At 56.1% G+C, this 23,181-nt stretch overlaps 1 protein-coding gene across 8 annotated transcripts in view; it reads right to left on the reverse strand.

Annotated features, from left to right (window-relative positions):
• Baiap2 (BAI1 associated protein 2) overlaps positions 1-23,181 on the reverse strand; it is a 68,974-nt gene that overhangs the window by 9,465 nt on the left and 36,328 nt on the right. For 6 of the 8 annotated variants that reach the window (XR_002817673.1, XR_002817674.1, XM_023699239.1 and 3 more), the window contains 7 exons: positions 16,402-16,463; positions 15,621-15,692; positions 14,887-15,024; positions 4,161-4,313; positions 1,513-1,737; positions 1,163-1,364; positions 438-639 (listed from right to left, as the gene is read on the reverse strand). Coding sequence is in view for 6 of the 8 variants with exons in the window: in XM_023699239.1 (XP_023555007.1) it covers positions 438-639; positions 1,163-1,364; positions 1,513-1,737; positions 4,161-4,313; positions 14,887-15,024; positions 15,621-15,692; positions 16,402-16,463 (1,054 nt within the window). In the remaining 2 variants the exon portion in view is untranslated. The remainder of the gene's footprint in view (positions 1-437; positions 640-1,162; positions 1,365-1,512; positions 1,738-4,160; positions 4,314-14,886; positions 15,025-15,620; positions 15,693-16,401; positions 16,464-23,181) is intronic. The other 2 variants (XM_023699240.1, XM_004639501.2) reach the window with 1 other exon arrangement.

Consider the following 23,181-nt stretch of genomic DNA (forward strand, 5'->3'; position numbering starts at 1 on the left):
GCATAGCCTTGTGACTTGGCAATGAAACTGAGGGCCAGTTAGACACACACAAGAGACTAGGTGCACAAAGGCTGTAGTGTCTGGCTGGCTGAATCCCACTCACTCTGCCACCTACCTCCTGGGAAGCCAGGCACCTGCTCCCCATGGGGAAATGACCAGGTCCCTTATGGCACATATACAGTTGGGGTACCACGCCACATCAAAGCAAGGGAAGTAGAAAGAATAAGGGGCAAAGGAGCTAACAGTTAATGACATCCACGAAAGCCATGGTTGCATGCGGGCAGGTCTCAGCCCTGCACCCATCCTGGGAGGACCTGCAACCTGATCGACAGGTGAAAGAACCCAGTGTCAAGAACACACCTGAGTGCCACTGTCCCCGTACGCTCAGTAACAGGGGCTAGGACCCAGGACCTGCTCCCCTCCAGATGGACACTTACATCTTGGTCTTCTCACTCTCGCCATAGTGCCAGCCATCCCGGGCCTCGGGTACCAGCAGGGTGATAAGGTCGCCCTCCTTGAAGCTCAGCAGGGTGCTGTTGTCACCAGCCGCGTGGGAGAAAATGGCCTTCACCCGCATGCGGCCATTGCGCTCCAAGCCAGCCGCCATGGAGCTCGAGCGTGGCAAAGTCTTGTTCTCTGCTGCTGGGACAATGGGGTAGGTGTGAGGGGATGGGTGGTGGCAGATGGAACCCAGGGTAGATGCCAAGGAGCCTGAATGCGGACGGTGATGGCACTCCAGACTAGACACTGGGCAGGAAGAGCTGCCCCATGTCTCGCTGCAGCTCTCCCATGCCTGGGTGGCCTGGTCACTGACTAAGCCAGCCTTTGGGTGGTCTGCCACCTGCCACATTAATTTGCAACCCAATGACACCACATACATTGCACACATGCAATGTACATGCAAACACATGCACTTTACAAGAAGACATCATCTCCATAGCATTCGCGTTGCACAATATCCCCTCATGTGCACCTGCGCAAGCATGAGTGCACACAGAAATGTGCACGCTGTCCACATGCACACTGCCCCCAGGCACTGCACACAACCCACAAGCTTGCAGGAGCAGAGTTTCCCAGACCTCCACTCAGGAGCGTGGTGGTACTAGAAACCTGGGGAGGCATGGGGAAGGGGAAGTCCAAACCCAAACCTGCAGGCCCTTACTCGTGGCATAGCTGTTCTTCGGGGTCACGCTCTTGCGCACGGGGAGAGTGTTGGAATAGGAGTCACTCAGCTTGCTTTGAGACTGCGGGGGAGATAGGGATTTGGGCTGGGCAGGCTTGCGGTCAGCCCAGGGGTTGTAGTCCTCGCTGTCCGGGCCTGCGACGCCATTCATGATGGGCACATTCTCCTGAGCAGACATCCTCTGGAGAGAAGAGGAGGCACGGGCAGGGCGTCGCTGGGGGGCCAGCTTGGGAGAGGACCCTCCAAGGGGGGCCCTAGGCTCAGCACACCACCCCCAACCAAAGGGCATCACTCCCACATCTATAAGCTTCTGGAGACCCAAGACTCACCCCCACAAATGGTGCCAGCTCAGGGGGCACTGGCAGGGGCTTGGCCCCAGGAATGGGGTCCGAAATGACCAGATTGGATTTGGAAGCCGACAGGGAGCTGGGGAGGATGGAGCCATTGCTGCTGGCCACCTGCTGCATGAGCTGAACGGCACGGTCTGGGATCTTGTTGGGGTCAGCACAGGCCTGCTGCCACAATGGCAGCTTCTGGGCCAGCAGCTCTTTGCCCTGTAAGAAGAAGCAGGGGAGAGGGAGTCAGGGGTGTCTGAAGGACCCATGTAGCAAGCAGAGCCCAGAGATGCCTCCTTGACACTGTCACTTTGCATGTGCACTCTGCGTGGTGAGGGCTACTCTTTGCCAGGGGCACCTACAGCAAGACTGGCCATCTGTGAGCCCCTGATCCCCTCATGAAAGGAAGCCTGTGTAAAATGTCACATGCTGTACAGTTGGGAAACGCAGGAGTGAGATCATACCAAGGCTTAAACAGCCAGACACGAGATGGATCCTCCATGGGCAGAACATACCACACTAAATAAGAAACACTGGGGAGGCAGGAGAGAGAGTCACACTGGGGAAGGGACAGGGCTTCTGGGCTGTGGGAAGATGGCTCTTGTTAAGAGAAGCTGAGGCCAACAGTCCTGTCCAACACCAGGATTCAGAAGTGGGGTTCTGCATCTGGATACAGGGAGCCTGCCTGGGATACAGGCAAGTTATACATGAGCAGAGTATGGCTGAAGGAAGCCACAGCGTGGCACCAACATCTGCTCTACAGAGTGCTAAATGGCAGCTGTGCTTGGAATCTGGGCACCTGCAAAGAGCCCATCCCCGCCCCCGCCACCAAGCCAAGGGGATTGCAAGGGCTGCACTGTAGTAACTAGAAAATTTCAACCCCACCCCACACCCCAGATGTGGCTGTGGCTACAGGCCAGGGGCACAGCCAGCTGCTGCCACCACACCAGGTTGGCATTCTCCTCCCAGACTCCATCGTTAGACCTGTATACCGCTAGAGGGCGCAGCCACCTGCTGCTAGGTGTAGAGTGGAGGCCCTGTATGCAGGCAAAAGGCCCGCTCTGCTCCAGCTCTGGGACAGATACCCATTACCAGGAGCTCACTCAGCAGGGGCTACAAAGGTGCAGAGACAGAAGAGTCATGGCCAACAGTGCCTCTACCAGATACAAACAGCAGGTCATCCTGTCGTAGCTTTGCACCTGCCCACAGCCAGAACAGGCCCAGGCAGGCAGAAGGCTCTGGGGAGGCAAGCATGTGTCTCTTTCATGCCTCGGGCTGTGGGGATCAGAGCAGTGGTTCTGGGTCACGTGTGTGCGTGCACAAGGCACATCTGCGAGAGGGAGGTGGGCGCATGTCCACGTGTACCCCGCAGATCCTTGCTCCTCAAAAGGACACAACCAGGGCATTCCTGGCCAGCTCAGCAGCCAAACCACATCTTCTAAGATCTACAAATGTTCCAGGGACACAGTCTGACCCCAGCTCAGCTCCTGCCTATGGACTATGGTTGAACAGGGGCCCAGACCCCACCTGTTTATAGCAGAGAGCCTGTGCTCTGGACACTGCCTGCCCCAGGGGGCCACACCAGCCAAATGCCATGCTGGGCCTCTGACTCCAGGCCCCTAAGGAGGAAGCCCACTGGGGCCTCTGCTGAAGAGCTCACTGCATGGAAAACTATGACCACCTGCTCAGTGAGACTGAGCCAGCTGGGGATATAGCTCAGCAGCGAGTCAGCCTGGCAAGGGCAAGGTGCCGAGTTCGATCCCCAGTACCCCGACTGAGCTAGATATTGGGGCATGGAGCCTCCCAAGGCAGAATCCCTCACACTTTAAGTCACTGTGGGGCAATTAATATGAAATACGGGGTGCGGAATCTGGGTGAGGGAGCAGGCTTAAGAAGCAAGGAAGGGGTCCTCAGCAGCAAGTGTGAGTCTCAGGGGTCAACAGAGAAAGAAGAGGATGAGGCCAAGACCCTGGGCTGCCACAAGACCAACGGTTCGAGAGTACAGAGGTGCATGTTTCATCCAGGGAGCCCCCAGAGCCAGAACATGGAAACAAAGGACAGGGGCATGCTGGGATATGGTGAGGCAGACAGTTCCCTCAGGGTCGGCCAGGTTGTGGCAGCTGATACACACAGGCCCAGGAGGTCCAGAGAGCTGACGACATGGCCTGGTCTTAAATGGCAGGGTCTGCTGGCCAGGGGCTGGGAGCCCTTGGCACTGTAGGCAAGTAGAGCCCCTGTCGGGGACCCCATGGAGAAGCTGTCAGAAAGGGTAAGTGAAGGCAGAGAGTCAACACTACCAGGAGGCCATGTACAGACCCTGTGCCAGCAAGAAGCACCATGTACCACTCCCTAGCCTGTACCAGCCCCAGCCTCACCAAGACATGGGTGCCTAAGAAGGCCTCAAAGCCACTCGGCACACAGTGCTTCAGAGCACTTGGTTCCTGTGACCTGGTAGTTTCCTGGAAGAGCTCTGTCCCCTGCAGTCTTCAAGGGGAATGGGGCAGAGGAGTTGTCATCTCAGCTTCCTCACTTCAACAGCACAGGTGGAGATTGGGCTCTGCCCACGTGCAGGCTGCTGGCTGGTGCTTGCTCGCTTCCCCCAACAGCCCAGCCCGGCAGCAGCAGCCCAGAAGCTTCCTCACCTTAGAGTGGTAGGCGGTAGAGTTCTTGGCCACGGCACACTGCTTCTCCACCAGGAAGCAAAACCTCCTGCGCTCCTCAGTGAGTGCTGTCTTATAGCCGTCCGACACATAGTTCTCCAGCTCGCCCTGCTTGTTGCTGATGGCGTCAATGTACTGGGGGTGGAAGGACAGTGCAGCATAAGTGGTGGGAGAATATACAGAGGCTCTGGGCAGCCCTGGGGACATACAGAACAGGTCCCACTCTCACAAAGGGGAGACTGGAAACAGAAGGGCATCTGGGCCACTCAGGAGAGGCCTGCAGACTGCACCCCCGGTGGCCACTTCTGTGTGCCTGACCATGCTGACCAATGTGGCCAAAATTCACGCGGAGGGGTCAGGATCCTGAGCTCCTCCCGAGAAGGGAGGATGAAGCATATTCCAGGGCCAGGCCAGCCCCTCTGAGGCATTACTCACTTCCCAGAAGTGCATGGATACACAACCTTCCGCCTATACCCCACTTCCCCAAGCCAGCTGCTTGGTCCTCATGTGATACCTGATGGTCCCTTGGCTTTTGCAGCTCAGTATGAACAGGAGACATAGGACAGTTACAGTTGGGGATGTTGGCTGAGGGGACCTCAGGGGACACTCCTGCCAGAGAAAAGCCCCTGAGACTATCTTAGTGCTTCTCTGCTGGGCAGGGAAAGCATCTTGGGGACTGTCCTGCAGGAGATCATGGCTCTCCCCAACTGAGTGCTTGACAGGTTGAAGAGAGGACAAAGCGCTGAACGGAAATAGTACAGGCCACTTTCTGGAGACATGTGGGTCACCCTGAAGTGATCAGGATGTGCCTGGGAGAACAGCCCTCGCTGAGCAAGACAGAAAAGTGACCCAGACCCTGACCCTCAACTTTACCCTGGTGCCTCCAAGGCTGAGGATGGGGTGAAAATGGGCCCAAATGTAGTGGCTTTGGAAGCCTCTTGGCCCTCGAAGGAGGTGCCTTGAGCTCAAAATGTCAGCAAGTATGTGATTGGCTGTCCTGATCTGCAAAGCACACAGGAGAACCTCCCCAGCACACTTCCTGGAGCTGGACTCTCCTTGCCTCTGGCACACCCTACCCAGACTGAACTCCCTCTGGCCTGCAGCAGAGGGTGCCCCCCATCACTGGTCAAGAGAAGCTCCTGCAGAACCGCTTCCTGAAAAAGCTGTCTTCCTGCAGAGGCAGGCCTGCCTGTGAGGGCACCTCCCATCTGACTCACGCTGCCTGCAGCTCTGACTCAGTATGGGTGGGCGGCTGAGCGTGGGCAATGAGGGTGTGAGCAGCAGGCTGTTCTCTGGGGGCCTCTCCATGCGGGGCTCAGCTGGATGGCAGGGAGGAGCCCAGCTAGTGTGGGCTGGTCCCCGGAGCAGCCACCAGCCTACCATGTCTGACCACCAGCCAGCACAAGTGAGCCACACTGCCCCACGCAAGCTGCTCAGCCCTGCCCCTGAGACCCTGTTCTCTCTGCTGCTGCAGCCCCCCGGCTTCCATATTTGAGTTGCACTCCTCTCCACTGGGAGGGCAACCTAAGTGGGCCTCAAAATAGCAGGCGCATGCTACCACTAACCCTAGCCCTAGATACTGGCTGGGGCTACCAGGAATGAGCCGAGGTCCTCCCTAGTGGCCACAGGGCCTGCCTGATGCGATCCAGGATGGCACTCAGGGAGTGAGGAGTCCAAGCACCAAGTGAGAGGCTCCAGGCAGTCCTGCGTAGCTTTCCAGCAGCTCTGCGCCCTGCCATGATGGCACAGCCACAGCCGCCATCTCCTCCGCCTCCTCCTCCCTCTCTGCTGCTCCAAGTACTCTTCCTCTGGTTATGCAACATGCACCTACCAACCACCCCCACCTCCACCCCCACCCTGCTCCCAGAACCTCCTCCTCTTGGAAGCTCCTACTCTGGGAGGTGGGAGAAGCTATTCAGAGTCACAGACCCTCTGAGGCTGTGGCAGGAAGGGTTCCAAGGAGCAATGGAGGAGGGTGACTGGGACCTGGTTTGGAATCCTTTCTGAAGCTTTAGGGTGGAAGGACCTGGAGGGGACAGGGCAGTATCAGGGAGAGGGTGAGCTTGTGCCCAGAGAGGCCCAAAGCCATACCCAGCCCTGGCCTGCAGCTGCCGAGGTTCCCTTTACTTGGCTGAGTTACTAAGAAAGAGAAGTGGGCAGAGGTGCCAGCCCTACAACCTCGGCCCAAGTTATTCCTTAATAGGACTTTGGAAAAGAGAAGGTGCTACTTGGAACATTCAGTTACCACAGGACAGCAGCATAAACCAGGACGCAAGGTCCCCTGAGTTCCCTTGCCCTGAGAATAGCACCTCCTAAACTGAGGCTCGAGCCAGTGGCTGCCCACCCGCCCCACTGGTTTCTGGGTTTGTAGGCTGCGATGCAGCTTCACACTGAGGCGCTCCTCCCCGGAGTGCAGTGCGCGGCATGGGGCACTGGCCTCATTAGCAAGGTCTGGCAGCCTCTGGGGCTAGGAGGAGTGGTGTTTAAGATTTCTACTTAACAGCCCAAGAAAGGCTTGGAGCCCCTCAGGTCACAGCCCGGAGCCCAGTGATCAGAAAGCAGGGGTCCCAAGTCTCTCCACATGCAGCCAATTCCTGAAGGTGTTCCCTGAGCCACCAATGGACAGCCAACCCAGGCAGGGGCCATGAGGACCAGGAGAGTCTCCAGGTCCTGCGTGGTTCAGCGGCCCTGGGCTCCCCTGCCTACTCTGGGGCCACAGCACAGTCAAGTCTGCTGGATGCCTGTCTGAGGCCACAGAGAAAGGCCACATGTTTGCTGGGCAGGTCCTGGAAATTTGGGCCAAGTAAGAAGTGTCACCCTACGAAGGGGACAGTGAGGGACAGGGAGGCTGAGGGAATGGCAGCCAGCCTGGTGGGGCCCCAAGGTGCTATGCTGCTGGGCGTATGGGGGTACCCATGGGAAGAGGGGTGTCTTAGCTCTCTGAAGAGTGCAGAGCACGAAGTGAGCCCTACACCTTGACAACGTGGTACAGGCCAGCTGAAATGGCACTGAGCTTGTCACCACCCGCGCTGCTGCAGCTCCTTGCTTAGCTGGGTGCTATGGTGACGGCACTATAGAAACACCCAGCTGAAAGCATTTAAGACCCACAAAACGCTCCACTTAGTCACCCTGGGCTGAGTGGCCCTGTAATCCGAGAAGACAGAAGTGATCAAGAGCGTGTGTCTCTTCTCCCCAGCAAACCATGACTCAGAGCAGGGAGGGGTGTTCTAGAAAAATCCGAAGCCACTGTGGTTCACCTCATCACACTGAGCTTCAGCTTTCCTTATTTCTCAGGGCAAGAAACTAGGCTGCTCCTGGAGGTCCCCTGCAGCTCACACAAATGAGGGTGTAAATCTCAGTGTCTGCTGTCACTGGGAACAAGGGCTCCTGGAGGGACAGCTTAGCCCCCACCCCCAGCTGTCCTATGTGGGAGCAGAAACAAGAACCAGTCACCTCACGTTGCCTAGAGCCACTGGGATCTGCTGGCTACAGCCGTGGGCTTCTCTGAGGCCTGCTCCCCAAACTGCCTGGTATGGTGGGCCTGAGACCCAAGTGTGTGTACAAAGCCTGGGGATGCCAGGCCCGCTGTGGTTCAGAGCACCACAAACCCTTCAGATCTTTTCCCAAATGCAAGTGCTCTGGTGAGCTCGGGGCCAGGGCAGTGCAGAGGAGCCAGTCTCCTTGCTCTCGAGGAGGAAGACCACGGTGTATCCCTAGAAGGTCCTGTGCTGAAAGCTAATCTCCCAAATCAGCCAGACACATAGGCTGGGCTTCCTAGAGCCATGTGGACCTCTGCCATCTGCTCTTGGGCTGGCAGGGTCCACCTTCCCCAGCCCCAACCCACCACTCAACAGTACACACTGCCAAGCACAGCGTGAACAGTGGGTTCCTAAGGGACATGGAGACACTCGGCCTGGTGTGGTCTAGGTCGCTCCACTCCAGTGTGGGCCAAGGAGTGCCTTTGGGAGTTCAGGTTAGATGGGGTGATGAGGGTGGAAATCAAGGTGGCATTAGTGGCTTTATAAGAGAGTCGAGCTAGCACACCTGCTTTCTCTGCCAGGTGACACGGTCAAGAAGGCCTCATCAGATACAGGCACTTGGACCCTCAGCTCCCAGAACTGGCCTCCATCCTTTAAAAGTTACCTGGTCCAGGTATTCAGCTACACCAAAAGAAAATGTCCTAAGGCAGGTTTGTTACAACAGCATCCCTGGGAAGAGAGCAGTTCACCTTTGGCAGGTTGCAGGGGTCCTCAAGTTCCCACACTGCTGGGGAAGTGGCCCTGAGCTTGCAGCCCATTGGCAAGGGGGTAGCTGTGAGCAACAGGTCCCAATGGTCCCTTTCTGGCCAGCACATATCCAGAAGCAACCCCTGCCTCAGAACGCCACAGGCTCAAAGGCACAGGAGGAAGCTGGGCCGCTTATCCACCTCAGGAAAGGCAGAAGCCCCAAGTGAGGTGAGGGCGATGAGCCCTCTGTCCCCCGCCACCCAGCTTCCTGGGTGCACAAAGGTCTGAATGCCTGAGAGGACCTGGCTTATGACGGTTCACACTCCTTTTTCTTTTTGTTGAGGTCCCTGGCTCATTTCAGCCCAGAGAAAGGTGGAGCCCACCTAGTTCTTGGGGTCTGTCCATGCTGACAGGGAGAGCTCTGCCCAAGCCAGAGCTGGCTCAGTCACCCGCAAACTCCTCGTGCTCCTCCACGGGGCTCCTAGCCTCTGCTATTATCTTCTTTGAAGATCTAAACTACAGTTATTTCATCTTTGCTTTGTTAATTATACAACCCTTTAAATAGAATCATTCTCCCCTTTCAGACCGCAGTCTGGGTGTTTGGGCTGAGAACACAGAAGGGGCACAGAGCTGACTCAATACCGTAGAGATACCAAGGCCACCTGACCACCCCCTCTGTCATGGTGAACAGCAAAGTGGGGTGGTTTCCAGCACAGGAACACCCCTGCCCCTACAGTCCTCTAGAATAGGGACCTTCCTAGGACACAGGAGGGCTCCTTCTCCCTACAGGACCAGCAGGAGGGCCACTCCAGCACCTGCAATGTACTTTCCCAGGAGACAGGTACATGTAACACAGGCAGGGACACTGGCTTTCTCTCTAGCAACCAGCACCCTCTCAACCTTGGTTCAAGAAGGCCTGAGAGAGAAAGAGTGGAGGTATAGGCCTGTGTCCCTGCAGCAGGCCCATGGACAGGTCAGCAGACACATAGGCTGGGCTTCCTAGAGCCATGTGGACCTCTGCCATCTGCTCTTGGGCTGGCAGGGTCCACCTGTGCCTGGCATGATCTGCGCAAGGTTGGGCCTGCCTGCCTGCCTCCAGCTGCTTCTTTCTGGGTTCTCCCAACGACTTTGGTGCCCTAGTACTGCTTGGAGTCTCAGCTGCTCCAGGTCAAGAAAGGCAAACTGCCTTCCCCAGCCCCAACCCACCACTCAACAGTACACACTGCCAAGCACAGCGTGAACAGTGGGTTCCTAAGGGACATGGAGACACTCGGCCTGGTGTGGTCTAGGTCGCTCCACTCCAGAGAGAACAAGGGCAAGCGCTAGGGAGCGTGGTGACACAGACACAGGGGAGGAATGGAAAAGGTCTCACGTGGCAGAGGGCTCTCACTCAGGAAGGCCTCCTACCTGTGCTCAGTAAGAGTGAGGCAGGGGGAGGGGTCCAATAGGACAAAAACATCAGGAGAAATTCAGTCCCAAAGAACGATGTCCATGGTCCTCCTGGCTTTGACCAGTGAGTCTCTGAGTGTTGGGCACAGGGGATCCTCATGTCCCCTGACCGTTCAGCAGGGAGCCCTGGGACCCTGGCTGGCCAGGAAAGGTTTTGGTCAGAATCACCCAGAGTCCTGAGTACTGGGGCAGCTCAGCTACTCACAGGATACCCAGATAGGTCTTGTGGCAGGCAGGGGGAGGAAAAGCAGTGGCCATGAAGTGACCTGCTCATCCCACAGAGGGCAGCTCAGCACAATGGCCCTACCCCGGAGACCATGCAGCCCAGTAGCTACCTCCTGGGGACAGAGCTCCTGGGGACCAAGGACCAGGGCAGACCACTAAATCATGGCTCCCTGCCTGCCTCCTGCCTGGGCTCCACGAAGTATGGAGATTTGGCACATCCCGTCCGCATGAGGAGGATACAGGCTGGGAACACCCGAGGCCTGAAATGGCCCCTTCATACCTCAGCTGGACACAGAGCACATCAGCTGTGTCCCTCAGAATGGTTCTGCATGTTCCACTGGACAGTGACTGACAGGGGACCCAGGGTTATTGGGGGGAGGCACAGCCCTCAAGCTGTAAGGATGTCTTCTGGCACATCCCTCCTTTTATATAAAACTCTTTGTCCCAGTTAGTGGCCCAAATGCTTCTATGCTCCTGTTCCCTGACCTATAATTAAAATTAGTTTTTTTTCTGTGGAAATCCCAACCCATAGCCTCACAGGCTCAGAACAGTCCCGAACCTGAGTGGGCTATGCGGCAGGCCCGAGATGTCTCATTCCTCTCTCTGGGCAGGGTCTGGGTAACCTCACTCTCCCTCTACCCAAGCAGCTGTATCTCCCTCCCCTGCCATAGCTGTGGGTGGTGACTGCTGGGCACAACTACCCTCAGGGCAGTCTGGGCCACAGGCCTGGCCACTGTCACACATGGACTAACCTCTGGCAATGTCCAATGGCAGAGGTACTATGGGGGAGGGCAGCACGTACTGGGGACCCTCTGCCAGGCAGATGCCTGAGGTCATAGGGCTAAGCCCATGAGTGACAAGGGTTCCTCCTTGGTGAGCTCCTGTCCAGAAGGCCGACGGGGCCTGTAGCACTGTCGGGCTCCCAACACACTGGTGATGGCAGCCACCAGTTTAGCAAACCAGTTACTCACCTCCTGGGTGCAGCAGGGAACCCAAATCTGGCAAATACATCTCTGAGCCCTCCTGTCCAGCCCTCAGAGCCACACCTGAGAAGACCAGAATGGCGGGGCCTCAAGCACCTCTTCCCCTAATGGTGCCAGCAGAGGTGGTCTGCACTAGGCATGGGCTTTAGCAGTGATAACAAGGATGACACCATGACAACTGAGCCAGGAGGATGAAGGCTGGCGCTCAGGCTGGGCAACTTTGACTGTCTCAAAAGAAGTGAAACCAGGCTAGGGTACAGCACGCATGAGGCCCTGAATTCAATCCCCAGTACCCCTCCCTCAAGAGGTGGAGAGTCTTGGACTCCCCCAGTAAAGGGCCTTTCCCTGGTAACCAGGCCTGCCTTCAGGCCAGGCAGGCCACAGGGGTGGGCTGATGCAGGACTGAGGCCAGGCTGAGGATGGGGCTGAGCAGGGGTAGAGCTGGCAAGGAGGGACAGGGCCTTGCCTAGAGCAACAGCAGCCAGCTCACTCAGCTGCCAAGGATTTCTGCCCCTCCAGAGGGGCAGGAGCTGTAGCACTGCCACGCAAAGGGTCCCGGCAGGACTCACTGAGCAGCTGGGCAGGGAAGGCACCCACACAGCTGCCAAGCAGGCTGTCTCCCCCATCCCCCGGCCACGACAGCCAGGATGGCTCCCTCCCAGTTCCGCAGAACCCTGCCCAACTCAGACATGGAGTGAGGGACTGCAAGAGTACCCTGGCCTGGCCGGAGGCTTCTCCACCACTGCAGCAGCCTTTCTGCTTCCCGTCCTCAAGAACAAAGGGAAGGGGCCAGGGCATGGTTCCAAGGCGGAGCCCTTGCCCAGAATGTAGAGGCCCTGGGTTCCATCCTCAGCACACGAGACAAGAAATGGAAATGTTGAGCGCTTGAAACCGATCCCATGTGGCAGCTGAGTGGGATGCTCATCCCGTCCCAGGAGGAACTCGGCTGTGGGGAAATCAAACACTTGGCTCTTTCTTATAGAGAGACAGGGAAGAGAGGGTCTAGAAAGGCAGAAGTTGTGGGCACCTGGGATGGGAGCCAGAGCTCCCATGTGACATGGCAGATGGACATCAACTTCAACTAGCCTGGGAGGCCCTGTCCATGACAGAGAAGGAGGAAGGTAGAGCTGCCTACCTCACAGTCAGGGAAACTGAGGCTCAGAGAAGTACTGCGAGTTCTTAAGCCAAGAGGCAGCTCAGTGAGAGCCAGGTGATGGGGACAGAGATAGTGCTAGTCATTAAGGACAAGGGACAAAAGAAGCCCCAGGCCCAGAAGGCTCTCAGCATCAGATGTGGCCAAGGGAAAGTCAGAGAGCCAGAAGGCTGTGGCCCTGGGAAGTGTGGTCACAGGCGTCAGCAGCTAGAGGCACGCACATCTGGGGCACTGCTGCACCCCACACTCAGCTGCTGCTCTCTGCTCCTACTCCTGCTCACTACAGCCCCACCACACTTCGCTCAAGCCCAGGCCCCAGGGGCTGGGAGGACCACGGACCCCAACACCCCAGCTTCTGGCTCTGTCCCACCAGGATAGACAGACTGGGGCATCAGCACACCTCACTCTTCATATCTGCCCAAAGCCCTGACCTCCCAGAGCTGCAGGAACTTGACTTCACACCGATTGCAGCTGGTGCATCGGTCCTGGGGCCCAAGGATTCTCAATTTAGGGCCTGGAGTTTACAGTGGGAGGGACACCTGTAGGCTATCAGAATGACCCCTGCCACCAACACCTTCAGCTGTGTACTGAGCATTTTCAGCATGGTGCCTACAGTACCCTCACAGGCAGCCATCTGGACAGGTGAGGGAGGCATAGGGCCCTGCCTTATCCAAGGCAAGAAGCCCACAGTGGTGGAAACAGAATGGACATCTCTCAAGTGGCCTCCATACCCAGACCCCAGCCAGTAAGAGGCAATGATCAAAGTAGCCCTGAGAGGAAGGAGTACCCAGACAGTCACATGGCCCTGCAGGTGGGAGCACCCAACAGACAGCCAGACAGGCAACCCCACCCATGTGCAAGAAGAAGGCAGGGGCAGCTACAGGGGCAGATCCCACCTCTGCCCCAATTCCACTGACAGTTGAGACAGGGGTGCGTGGTCAATATTCCCTGAAGAGACAGGGCTGGCATCAGCGGCATGGGGTAGTTTCTGGGCTGGAATTGGAGAAAAGGAAAGTAGACTGTCGATGAGCTGGGAGAAAATGGGCATTTCTGGCCTGGGTAGGTCATAATCTCAGCCCAACTGGACACGCCCACAATGGTTCCTAGAGAGTTCGCCACAGCACAGGCCTGTGCATGGGTCAAGGACCTGACCCTGAGCAGGAAGGGCCTTACACACTCATGTGACCCACAGTTGCTGAGCTGTGGAGGGAAGGTACCAATATCCCAAGACAAAAGCCAATCGCATGCCCACACGCTACGGTGCAGATGAACCTCCAAACAAGCTGACTATACCACACCAGACACAAAAAGCTACCAATGCTCCTGCTGGTCCCACCCCCGGGGCATGGTTGAGACTGGGCGTGGCCTATAATCCCAGCACTTGGGAGGATGAAAAACAGGAAGGATCACTACAAATCTGATTTGTGTAGTGAGACTCTGTAGACCTTGTACTAAAAACTAAAAACAAAACCAAACAAAAAACCTTAAATAAAAAAGCTACAAATGCTGTCCACTGGTTAAGAATTCAGAAGGCATGAAAGGTCAGAGAAAAGAGAAAAAGTATCAAGTGTGTACAACTTTGGGCTCCTCAGCCCCAGGTCCCCTGGAGAGCCTGTCTAGGGTGATGGCTCAAAATGCTCTCCACAACAGGATCAGTCCCTCAAGCAGCCTTGGCTTTGGGCGGCAACCAAAACAAAGTAACCACAGCAAAGACCTTGGACACACAGAAACTGGCAGGACCCATTTCTGCCAAGCAGCTGCAGTGTTGCTGGGGCTGCACCTCCTGCTCCTGCTGCTGTTTCTTCTGGGCATGGGGTCATTACTCTCATCCATAGCTGCTTGGCTTGTCTTCCCCTTTGGCACAGCCCAGCTTCTCCAAGTGTCTCCTCCAGGGATGCCTGCTGCTTACCAGGACCAGGAATGGACACAAAACTGTCCTCCTGGTCTTAGGGAGAGGCCTGAGGCACTGACTATCAGCAGGAGGAGCAGAGCCCCGGGCCAGATACTAACCACAGAGCTACACCCAAACCTGCCCTAGGGCTCTTCTAGAAACTTCTGCTAGAACAGCTGGGGTTTTCCAGCTGTCTCCTTTACAAATGACTGCATGTGCTTCTTTGAGTTCCCTCCTTATCTGTGCTGCAGTGACCTCAGGAGTGGACAAGGGGTGTCTGGGGCTGCTCTGGGTCAAGACAGTGGCTGGGAGTCTGACCCTCATGCATGTAATTATGGGGCATAATGGCCTAACTCTGGCAGGAAGGGAGAGAAACACAAAAAGCCAGCCTCTCAGGAGCCCCCAGGGCCATGTGCCATGGCTGCCCCTGACAGGGGTGGGTAATCACAGTAATTAGTAACGATCTGGGACCTGGTTCCTGGTGCAATTCAGGGGCACACAGGGAAAATTTGGATATCTGCTCCAGCAGCCAAGAAACTCCCAGAAGCCTTTGCTGATAGCAAGGCAGGGGGCCAAGGGGCTAGCCTTCCCAGCAGCTGAGATCACATGCATTCACTATGGAACTCCCAGGCCAGCAGGCCCAGAGGCTTGGCCGAGAATGAAGGCTGTGGGCAAGTGAGGGATTTTCCCTTTACCCGTCACTAAAGAGCTGTGCAGTCCCAAGCTGAGAGGAGGGCCCATGTGGGGAGCAAGCTGAGTGCCCAGCACCGGGCAACCCTACCTGCAGCTCCTTGTCTGAGTACTTCTGAGGGTTTTTGCTCCCCTGGCTCTTCTTGCGGAGCTTCTTCAGCTCAGCCTGACACTTGTCCAGAGCATCTCCTTTGCTTCTCTGCTCTGTCTGGTACTTCTTCAGGGCAGCCTGGAGGTCCACAACAAAACAGAGGCCTGTGAGTCCCATCGAAACAGCTTAGCAGCAGATCCCTTCTTCCTCCCTCCTCAGCTCTCCCCTGGTGCAGGACTGCAGGAAGTGATCAGCAGTGATCAGAACAGGGGTCTCAGCCCAAGACTTCAGCCTTATGCTGTGCTCCCAGGCGGGTGTCTGCTTTCCACAGAGAAAACCAGACTTGGGGATGGGAGCCCCGCTCTACTTCCTTGCCAAGCACAGTAAATATATGCAGTAACTCACAGACTTGGTTTTGTGTATGCAGCCAAGGAGCTGGGGCTCTCAATTTCATTCCCATTCATGGGAACAGACAGTGAAATACAATGTGCTGGGGTGCCTGTGAGGGCTCCAAAGGGCAGCAAGGCCCTGTAATCAGCTTTATAAGTGACGGAGAATTGGGAGAACTGCACAGGGAGCTGGACACCACTGGTTCATCCACAGGGCCATGGGCACCAGAACACCCAGGCCAAGGCACCAGCCTGAGTGGGAGACCCAGGCAGGGAGCTGACATAGACAAAGGGAAGGAGGTGAACACACACAAGCCCGGGAAGTGTGTTGCAGGCTGTACTTACGCTCAGGTACCGGGAGTCCAGCTCCACCTTCTGCTCCAGCTGTGTGAGCAGTTCATTGTGAAAAGACTTCAGCTAGACACAGAGAGAAAACAGACCAGCACTGAGCTCCCCCACACAGCCTGTGAGCAGGAGCCCTGGACTATGGCAGACAGAAGGGCCCAGGTCCTGAGGAGCAAAGGCTGCAGGACTAAGTGTAGGTGAAGTCCCAAATCTTGTTAATCTAGGGAGTCCACAGCCTTAAAGGACCCACTACTAAAGGAAAACAGAACCTTTCTCCCTTGTCCTTCTGCCATCCTGTTTTATGGTGACTTAGGCCGAGGCTGACTGACTTGGACCTGAAGGGAAACGAGAAGCCTCTTGCTGTAGATGAGACCCTGACGGCTGGTCTCCCCCAACAGTGCTGGTTCAGGGACAACTATCTGACGACACAGTTGAGGTCCAAAGGAAATCTGACTTTCTAGCCTCCCAGTGGTGGGTGCCAGGTTATTAGGGTTACCACGAAGGCTTCCCTGGAATCAGTGCTCACAGACCCTAGTCCAGGGCAGCTGAGCTGGAGACCCTGGCCTGGCCCATGTCCCCTTCTCCCAGGTCTTGTACCCTGGAACCCCAAGCTGCTCAGCATGGCCACTGACTCCTGTCCTGAGCCCAGGGCATGCCTCTGGCACTGTGGCCACAGGACTGTGACACAGTCCCACATAGATTCCATTTCAAAGCACTCAGCTCTGATGCCCAGTCGCCCTGTGTTTGTCCCTCCTACCTACAGACTGGGTGCTGGACTCACCATCTCTTCCAGCTGGTTCTGAATCTGCCTGTGGACTTCAGCCATCTGGAAGAGAACGTCCCCTAGGAGGCAAGACAGCAAGAAAGAAAACAGTTACACACAGTAAATTGCCACCTGTCCCCCATACCCTGGGGCTGAGCAGGATACCAGCAGGCCATCTTAGGGGCCCATGGACTGGGAGTGACAGGAGGTTCTGCTCAGCAAGTTGCTGCAGGCTGCCTGGGACCCCACAGGCTCCCAGGGGCCAAGGCCAAACAGATGGGGAGTGAGTGGGAAGAGATCGGAAGAGGAACAAAGTTCTAGAATGAAAAGGGTCTCAGGACAGAGAGAACTATTATGCGCCTCCTCCCAGGCATCACAGAGGGCACACACATGCAGGTGCCAACAACCACCCACCCAATGTGGGCTCACTTCATTCCACTCACTTCCACTTCTGTCAGGGCAGGGGATACAGAGAAGACCAGATGGAGAGGCCTTGGGGACAGAGAAAACAGCAGGGGAGAGGCCTCAGGGACACAGAGGACAGGAAACAACCAGCAAAGGTGACGCCTCAGGGATGACAGGCTTAGGATACTTCTTCCTTCTCAGCTGGACAGTGAGTCATCAGAGCTCCACCCCAAAATCAGTGCCCATGGAACTGAGGCTCCCAGCAGGGAGTGGGCACCTGCCTCTGTCCCTGAGACTCTCAGGACCACCTGCCGCTTAGGCAAATGGCCTAGTGGCCTTATCTGCAGACAGGGCAGCTAGAGGAGTCCAGGCGAGCATTTGCTGAGTGACCATGTGCCTTGAACACAAACAGGAGGGCCCATTCCTGTCTGGAGTGTGGGTCATTTTCTAGTAAGCCCTGCCTCTGAGTCCTGCCTGAAGGGCTTGTCTTTCTTTTCATATCTGAACACTCCAGGGTATATGGTCCAAGGCTCTGCTCCAGACGTAAGCAGGCAGGGCAGTTACTGAGGAGCCCCTGGTGCTTACCAAGGTCCACAGAAACCAGAACAAGTTCCCTAAGAGCCCTGGAGGAAGCCTTATCTAGATGACACTTCCCCCAGGAAAGCAGCTGGCTGGCCCCAAGTGTCTCTACCCCTCCTGGGAGTTTTTCTGGGTTCCAGGAAGGCCAGCTCCTCTACAGCTGCCTCAACTCTCATGGCCACAGGGACACTGGGCACGGACCAAGAACCAGGCGCTTGATGGTCACCTTTCCTGATCAGCACAAACCAGGCGCACCAGCACCCTTGCATCCAGTGAGCAAGCAGAGCTGTCCAGTGGCCAGAGCCAGGACTCAGCCCTGCTCAGCTTCCACGGCCGACCTGGGTTCCACCGAGCCAGCCCAGCCCTCCTGGCGGGAACGCTATTTTCAGTGGTACCTACACCTCATTCAACTAAACTTGCATCTCCCCAGCTCCACAGCACACCATGCATCTCTGTGGAGGCCATGGAGACTTGGCATAGGCTCTGCCCATCTGGCAGCCAGGTGATGATGGGCCCAGACACTGCTGCGTGCCCTGGGATGAGAGTGCAGCGTGCCCTCCAGGAACTGTAGCAACATGACTAGTAATGCTTGGAGGCCATGAAGAACCACAGGATGAAGGCAGGAGGAGAGCCTAAGGCAGGAGAGGCCATGAGCTAAACTCTGACCTGTGGGCTACATGGTCCTCAGGACAAGGGCTGGAGACAATGAAACAAAAGGTAGCATGACACAGCCCGGTCCTCATCCGGGTTGAAGGGAAGCTTTGGGACCACTCAGGCCGGCCCAGGGGCTGGAGTAGAGATGGTGGTGACAGGGATAGTGGGGCTGCAGATACAGACTCTCAGAGGGAAGGTTCAGCTCCTATCGGAACACACAAGGCCACACTGGCAGCCCCCATATGTCCCTTTGTCTCCTAGCTTTCTACAGATTCCCCAGGACAGGGAAAAGCATATTCTGGGTTTGGTTTGTGTTCCTGTGACATAGGAGGTCTTGGGTCTACCTGCTAACTCTCAGGGCCCCACAGAAATTCAGGAACTGGCTTCAACAACCAAGGCCAGAGGGCACCAGGTGATCATGACGGGCACAAGATCTGGCCTAGTTAGGGAACCTGCTCTATTCCTCAGCCCTGCGGCCTGCTCACCCTTGGGATATCACCCACACCAAGGCTTCTCAAGACTGCTGCTCTGTTCCCCCTCAAGAGAAGCAATCAAAAGGTGAAGCAAGGGACTGCAGTGACTATGACAAATCACATTCTCTCTGCTGGATGTCTATTATGTGGTGCCCACGGGGCTCACCACATTCTTTAAGTCTCGGAATTATAGTCAACATCAAATAGAAAACACACATTCTCTTGAACACAAACTCAAGAAAACACTTAAGAAGAACCAATTCAATCCTGCAGGAAGCACAGGACTGCAAGTCTGGGCCCAGCCTGAGCAATTTTAGCAAGATCCTATCTCGTTCCCAACCAAAAAAAAAAAAAAAGAAAAAGAAAAATGGGTAGGTATGGGGGATGCTGCTTAGGAAAGCCCTAAGCTCAATCCTCAATACTGGGATGTGGGGGGAGACATGACATGGAATATGGTCTTGTCCAACAGCAAATCCTGTAGAAAACCTGTAAGGGTTTATCAAGCTTCTGCCAAGATTCTTGTCAGGTACAAGTGTCAGAGGCCCAGTGGGGACAGTTGTCACCATTTTACCTGGGCTATGGAAACACTCAGACCCAGACCCTAGCCTACTGTCCTGTCCCCAGAGCCCCATGCCACGTGGCAGGTGCACATGCAGGGGACGCCGAGGCAACGCTGCAGAGACCTGGGCTTGCACGCAGCCCTGAGCTGCAAACTGGTGCTGCGCAGAATCAGCCCACACAAGTGAATTTTTAAGCTGCATTTTACCAGCAGCTGCAGGAAGCGGTGTGCACGTGCAGCCTGAGCGTGCACAGCCACGGCACTTAACCCCTGCAGTGCCACCCGCACCTTGCTGGCAGGAGGGATAGCACCCCCGAGCCTTCTGTTCTAAGCATCCCAGAATCGGTGTGGAGAGTCACCGGCCATTCTGCCAGATGAGCAGCCAGATCCTGGGAGACGGGCCGGCAGGAGTGTGTGTTGAGAGAGATACCAGGGACAACAGGCCCAGGTCCCATCAGCGGACTCTGAGGCCTCTCAACTTTTCCCACTAGGCCCTCCCAGGCCCATGCTGCTGAGGGTTGCAGGGATAACTGGCCTTTCTAACTGGCCACACCTGATGCACACACAACCAACCCACGGGGCCCTGGGGCCACAGCACAGGTGGGTCTAAAACTTGAAAAACCGGGTTCAAATTGGGAGGTAAGGTGCAGCTGTGCCAAAGCAAACAGAAAGCGAGCCAAGGGAAATGGTGTGGAGAGCTGTCCTCTGATGGGCTGCCAGGGCGCTGAGAGCCAACAGGGTGACCAGCAGCAGGTGGCCCCACCCCAGAGTGCTGCCTGGGAGAGCAGGGAAGAAAGGAAGCCCCCGGTACACCCAGAGTGGTGAGTCAGCCTCAGCCCTGCCACCAGGTTAGGCAGGACCCTGGCGGTGACATGGGGCTCAGACAGCTCAAGCTGGAAGCTTCAGCCACCTGAACATTTAGGAGTCTGGGAGCAGAGGGAGGAGAGCCCTGGGGACACATGTGGGTATTACAGGCAATGTGTCATTTGGGACAAAAGTCTAAAAACACACAGGCCCCCAGGGAACAAGGGCGCGCCCTGCTCTTCAGCTGCACAAAGGTCAGCCTTGGCTGGTGAGTCAGCTTATGTTTCCCGCCAGGCCTCATCTTTGAAGATTTCAGGATCTAAGCGTGCAATCTTGAGAAGACACATTTGGAGCTTAGGAGAGAAAAATCAGCCCATGTGGAAACTGCCCCCCACCCCCAGCGGAGAGCGGGAGGAGCTGGGAGGCCCAGGCCCAGCCAAACCACAGCACTCACATACCTAACATGTTAGCAACACAGACATGTACACATATGCATGTGCAAAGGCATGCACACAACATGCCTACAGCATGTGTGCACACAGCCACACACAAGGACACAGACGTACATGCAGTCACAGATGTGCCCCCTGCAATTCCTGGGATGTGGTGACACACGAGGAGCATCCAGTCAACATGGCCAGCTGTGCCTGCAGCCACACGGGACACTCCATATCCCACTCACAGTCTGCTGGCACAGGAGCCCAGCATCCAGGGCGCTGGCCCCTATACCAGCAATGAGATACGGCTCCACGACCCCAGCAGGAGACAAGGCCAGGGCTGGGCAAGGCTGGGACAGAGGTGGGTTGCCCATGGGCTGACAGCCTGACTCCCACCCTGCAGTGCCAGTGCTAACTGCCCAGGGCAGTGGTGTGGAGCTGGCTCCCGTGCTAACTGCTGGGGTACCTGACCCCAGCCTCGAAGCCCTCCTGTGCTCTGAGCACTCATTGAGCCCCACTGGCAGCTGCCAGGATCCCAGAGGGCATGAGCTCCAGTCTTCAGGGAACCTGTACACCCACCTGACAGGAGAGGGACTGAGAGCTCTGTCCCAGTGTTCCTCACCCCAAGCCAGGCTGGGATACTGGGCCAGGCAGGCAGGAGGTCACATACCTCAAGACTCAAGAGAGAGCCTCCAGAGCCTGCACCCTTGGGTCCAGCAGCCAGCCTGAGGGATTGGCAAGTGGGAACCCACCTGGCTGCACCTTATCAGGGGGCATCATGAGACCTTCGGGCCAGTACTTGGCTCCTTCCCCACACATCCAGCCCATTTGACCTCTAGGTGACTTTGAGTCTGTCCTCCCAGGAGCCAGCTCTGTTGTTTAGTAACTAACCACTTAACTTTTTCTTTTTTGATTGTTTGAGACAGGACCACAGCAGGATATGTAGTTCAGGCTGGGCTCAAATTCACCAACCTCCTACCTCAGCCTTTGGAGTGCTGGGACGGCAGGTATGCATCCCCACCCAGCTCTTCACTTTACCACCTGAAGGTGAACAACTCGATGGAATTTAATATATTCACAGAATCACATAATCTTCACCTTAAAATTCTAGACCATGTCTATCATCCCCAAATACCCCCACCCACATTTAGCAGCCACTCCCCACCCCAGATCTCCTTGGAACCACTAAACTAGTTTCTCTCTAGAGATCTGCCTATTCTGGGCATCTCAAGGGAGTGCGATTGCGTGGTATATGGTTTCTTCCACTGAGCCTAATGACCACAGGGCTCACCTGTGTTGTAGCAGCGTTCAGCGCTTCTCCCTTCTCCATGGCTAAACAACACTCCGTTTAATGAAGAGGCCACGTTGTTCCGACCCCATGCATCGGTGATAGCCCAGGTGCGTCCATGTTGTGGCTACTATGGACGGAGCACTCTGCCACTGGGCTAGCCCAGAAGTTTTACTTTATATTCCTAATCTCTACATGTGCATCCCTAGCCGCCCTGATACACTTTCTTGATGTTCTCTCACCTGCTTAGAAACAGAAAGTCCAGAAGAAGGTAGCCCAGGGGGGCAAATGGGTCGCATAGGCGCCCTCCTGTGGAGCCTGGATCCTCACTCTCAGGATTCGTGGGGGAAGCATCTGGGCCCCAGGTGTCTTCCTGCTGCTCCACCACAGCTGCCTTCTTTCATGGCCCTGGGCTAGTCCCAGTCCACAAGGGAGGAATTCAGAAAATTAAGCTGCAGCTGGTTTTTGTTGTTTTGTTTTGTTTTGGTTCCCGGGATCAAACTCAGGAACCTGCGATTGCCAGGCAGGCATCTGTGCTGCTGAGCCATCTCCCTGGCCCTAAGCTGTAGCTGTTAACAGGGCTCACGTCTCCAAAGAGGCTCTGCCTCCCCAGATGGTCCAGGGACTAGATCCAGTGAGGGCAAGTCAGTCTCCTCCCAACGCGGGCACATGGGCAGCTCAGATGCATCCCTGGGGTCTTCATCCCGGCCAGCCCCTGCCCTGGCACCAGCTGGATCCAGCCAATCCTTGGAATCCTCAGGAATTTGGATCCCCAAGGCTCTGTCACAATGTCTTCCTTCTTTTTTTATTTCACTGCTACTACAAAAATAATTCCTTAGGGCCGAGGTGATAGCTCAGTGGGACTAAGTGCCTGCTTAGGTAAGCACAGGGACTGGGGTTTGATCCTCAGCACCACAGGCTGTGCCGGCCCTACCCCTAGGCAAGCTGGGCTGGCCACTGAGACTGGGTGGTGGTGGTGGTGCATGCCTGTAATTCAGTGCTGGGGAGGCTGAAATCTACCCAGTGAGAAGCTACCCAGAAGCTATGAGTCCGAGCTGAGCAGCGAGACCAAGGATCAAAAAAAAAAAAATTACTAACTCTCCAGTATACGTACAAGCTGGGTACAGTGGCACATACCTGTCATTTTAGCTACTGTGAGGCTGACGCAAGAGGATTCTTTGAGCCCAGAACAGTCTGGGTGGGGCAGCACAGCAAGTCCCACCCTTGCTACAAATAAAATAAAATCTAAGAACCTTTGTGCTGTGAACACAGGTAGAGGTTCCCAAGGTTCCCACAGAGCCCAGGGCCAACCAAGGCAATCACTGGACAGTGCCTGGGGGCCACAAGAGGCACTAAGGATAAGAACAGCATATGCTGCCATTCAGTCACAGCAAGCCCAACACAGGGAAAAAACAGAAAAAAGCAGAGGACGTGTGGGCCCAGGGGCCTGGAGATGCACTCAGAATGTAAAAAGCAGCTGAGCTCAAGGAAGGTCCTGGGGGATGAGTGTGCAGTGACACTTCCAACGAGGACCCTGAGGTGAGGACCACAGGATAGGCAGGCACCACAGTGCCCCTACTGAGCCTCGAAGATGAGGGG

This window comes from Octodon degus, unplaced genomic scaffold (genome assembly GCF_000260255.1).
Source record: "Octodon degus isolate 3935 unplaced genomic scaffold, OctDeg1.0 scaffold00112, whole genome shotgun sequence".
In the NCBI taxonomy this organism is placed as follows: domain Eukaryota; kingdom Metazoa; phylum Chordata; class Mammalia; order Rodentia; family Octodontidae; genus Octodon; species Octodon degus.